The following is a 3583-nucleotide window of genomic DNA, read 5'->3' on the forward strand; positions in this document are numbered from 1 at the left end:
TTCCATTTCCTTGGCTGCTAGCCTTGTAGCAGAAACATTCCAACTATGGGCGTAGCAGCAAATTTTTTTCCCTATAACACGGACAAAATTTGGGTGCAACTCGGGTTGCAGCTATATTCCTGCTGCGCAATTGTAGGCATCGATTTATAATCTATAAGGATATTATGGAAAATACTAAAACCTAAGAGGGTATTTATGAACCCAAAGGGGAAAGAGATTATTTCTAAATTTGTCCCTAAACAATTTTTTTTTTCAATTTTTGTCAATTAGGTTGGCAAAGAGTTGAACGAAAGAAATGAAAGAAAGGGCGCAATGCAAGGAAAACGAGCAAAGGAGCGTGAATAGAGAGAGTGGAGTAGTTTTCCGGTAGCCAACTAGTGGACGTCTTTTGTCTTCAGCCGAAAGCCCAATGAGTATAATAGGGGAATGGTGAGAGGCATTCCAACCCAGAGAGCGAGAGACAACAAGAGCTCATCAAGTATTAATATACAAAGATCTCTCTCCTCCTCACAACTTTTTTTTCTTTCTTTATTAACATGACCTTTCCTTGAAATCTCTCCAACGTTTCCCTTTCTTTCTGTTTTTTAAAGAAAAGGAGGTACGAGCAAAAGGGGGGAGTATTCGATCGAAAAGAGAGAGATGGCGGTGACGAAGTCTGTGGTAGCGTTGTTGTGGTGTCTCTCGGCGGTCGCCATGGTCTGTGCTGAAGATCCGTACTTCTACTTCACGTGGAACGTGAGCTACGGAATCATCTCCCCTTTGGGTGTACCTCAGCAGGTCATTATGATCAACGACGAGTTCCCTGGTCCCAACATCAACTCCACCTCCAACAACAACCTAGTCGTCAATGTTTTCAATAATCTCGACGAACCATTACTCTTCCATTGGTATGTATAATATTTTTTCATGTGCATTAGATTGGATCAGTCTAATATGAGATAGATTAAAAGATTTGATTTAACGCGCTCCATCAATTTACTAATCAAACTTTTACCATATACGCAAACAGGAATGGCATCCAGCAAAGGAAGAACTCATGGCAAGATGGATTGCCCGGGACCAACTGCCCTATCCTTCCCGGAACCAACTTCACATACCAATTCCAGGTGAAGGACCAGATCGGTAGCTACTTCTATTACCCATCCCTTGGCATGCAAAGGGCTGCCGGCGGCTTCGGAGGTCTCCGTGTCAACAGTCGTCTGCTCATCCCTGTCCCTTACCTAGACCCAGAAGATGACTACACTGTCTTGATTGGGGACTGGTACACCAAGAGCCACACCGCCCTCAAGCAGGTTCTTGACAGCGGAAAAACCATCGGAAAGCCCAATGGTGTCCTCATGAACGGCAAGAACAAGGCCGATAGCGAATCCCCACTCTTCACCATGAAGCCTGGCAAAACCTACAAGTACAGAGTCTGCAACGTTGGGCTCAAAGTCTCCCTTAACTTCAGGATCCAAGGCCACAACATGAAGCTTGTAGAGCTTGAGGGTTCCCACGTAGTGCAGAACGTGTACGAGTCCCTTGACGTTCACGTTGGGCAGTGTTATGCGTTTTTGATAACAGCTGACAAAGACCCTAAGGACTACATCATGGTTGCCTCCTCCCGCTTCACCCAATACAACATTTCCGCAACCGGACTCATCCGCTACACCAACAGCAAGGCACCAGCATCTCCTGAGCTACCTAAAGCACCCGTCGGTTGGGCTTGGTCTCTCAACCAGTTCCGTACCTTCCGTTGGAATCTCACTGCCAGTGCTGCCCGCCCTAACCCACAAGGCTCATACCACTACGGTAAAATCAACATCACTCGCACCATCAAGCTCGCCAACACCGCATCCACCGTCGACGGCAAGCTCCGCTACGCCATCAACGGTATCTCCCATGTTGATCCAACCACCCCACCAAAGCTCGCTGAGTATTACGGTGTAGCCGACAAGGTGTTTGAATATGATCTCGTGAAGGATGAGCCCGCTGAGGACGAGAAGAAGATCACCATTGCACCCAGCATCGTCAACGCCACCTTCCGTAACTACATCGAAATCATCCTCGAGAACCACGAGAAAGGCATCCAGACATGGCACTTGAATGGTTACTCCTTCTTTGCTGTAGCCATCGAAACTGGCAAGTGGACCCCAGAGAAGAGGAAAAACTACAACTTGCTCGATGCTGTTAGCCGCAACACAATCCAGGTCTATCCTTACTCCTGGGCTGCTATCATGCTTACCTTCGACAATGCCGGTCTATGGAATCTGAGGTCCACCATGCAAGAGAGGGCCTACCTTGGACAGCAGCTCTACATCAGCGTTCTATCCCCTGGCCGCTCTCTTAGGGATGAATACAACCTCCCTGACACTGCTTTGGTCTGCGGTATTGTGAAGGACATGCCCAAGCCACCTCCTTACTCCTCCGGCGCATAATTTTCTTTTTCTTTAATATCTTTTTCCTTTTGTTGAGCATAAATAAGAGAGGGGGATTCGTGGAGAGTTTCGATTTTCACCCAAAAAAAAAAAAAAAAAAAGTTTTCATTAATGTACTCTCTATATACTTTTGATTAGAGATGAGTCATGTATTTTATTTAATTTTAATAAATATATTGAAATATTTAATTCATGAATTTTTATCCTCTTAATTTGTCTGTCCGTACTTGACGTCAAATACATCTAATAGAGGGAGGTAGACCCTACGTGGACCTCACCTCTGGCAATTCATATATTTAGTTTGAACTTAACTACAATCAAATTGAAAAACCCAATCCGAATCGTTTAACAATTCGATCCATTCGAATAAATCGGTCTTTCTATTTATTTAGTATTTTATTAAATAATAAGTATTCTCAAGATGAACACACCACGGATGTGTTTGGTATACATACTTGGAATGCATTTTAGGTCGATTTCACATTCTCAGATGATAAAAACAATCTTAATATTGAATAAAATATATAAAAAAATTAAATAAATAAAATGTTAAAGAGTTACATCTACACGTGTGTTATAAAACAAAAGGTTTTAAAACACTCCCTAAGATCCAAAGGTTTCTATGGAGATCATGTGCTTCTGGAGTGGCGACTGCTGCTGCCCTATGCCATCAAAATGTTAATGTGGAACCACATTGTACTCGTTGTTGTATGAATGAGATGGTCTCACATATAATTCTGGATTGCTCCTTTGGCCGTGCAGTTTGGTTTGGGAGTCCATTGGGTTATTTTATTCCACCGGGGAATGATTTATCACTTTCACAATGGATCATGAACTGGGACTCAATCTCTATGGATAAAGCCTCTCACTGTTCCAGTTTATGTCTTCTTTCATTTATCTGCTCGTTGTTATGGAAGGCACGAAATGACAACATCTTTGGACCGCGGTGTTGGTCACCAGTGTAGGTGATTGAAAGTTCACTTAAGGCTTATAATGAGTTTCAATCTTCCCGTATTCAGCAGCGGGTTTGTCATCTTCTCCAACATCTATAGCAGCTACTTCAGTGTGCATGATGGAATCCTTCTACCGGGAATGACTCAAGTGAATTGTGATGCGAGTTTGCTCCCCAATTCTTCTGCTGGTGGTATCGGTATTCTCTGTAGAGA

At 43.6% G+C, this 3583-nt stretch overlaps 1 protein-coding gene across 1 annotated transcript; it reads left to right on the forward strand.

Moving 5' to 3' along the window:
- Nucleotides 1-639: 639 nt before the first annotated feature.
- Nucleotides 640-2430, forward strand: LOC122655806 (L-ascorbate oxidase homolog). The gene is made up of 2 exons (XM_043850150.1): nucleotides 640-887; nucleotides 1010-2430. The coding sequence occupies exons 1-2, from the start codon at nucleotides 640-642 to the stop codon at nucleotides 2415-2417; spliced, it is 1656 nt and encodes a 551-aa protein (XP_043706085.1). The 3' UTR covers nucleotides 2418-2430.
- Nucleotides 2431-3583: the final 1153 nt, after the last annotated feature.

Source organism: Telopea speciosissima, chromosome 3 (assembly GCF_018873765.1).
Source record: "Telopea speciosissima isolate NSW1024214 ecotype Mountain lineage chromosome 3, Tspe_v1, whole genome shotgun sequence".
Classification (NCBI taxonomy): Eukaryota; Viridiplantae; Streptophyta; class Magnoliopsida; order Proteales; family Proteaceae; genus Telopea; species Telopea speciosissima.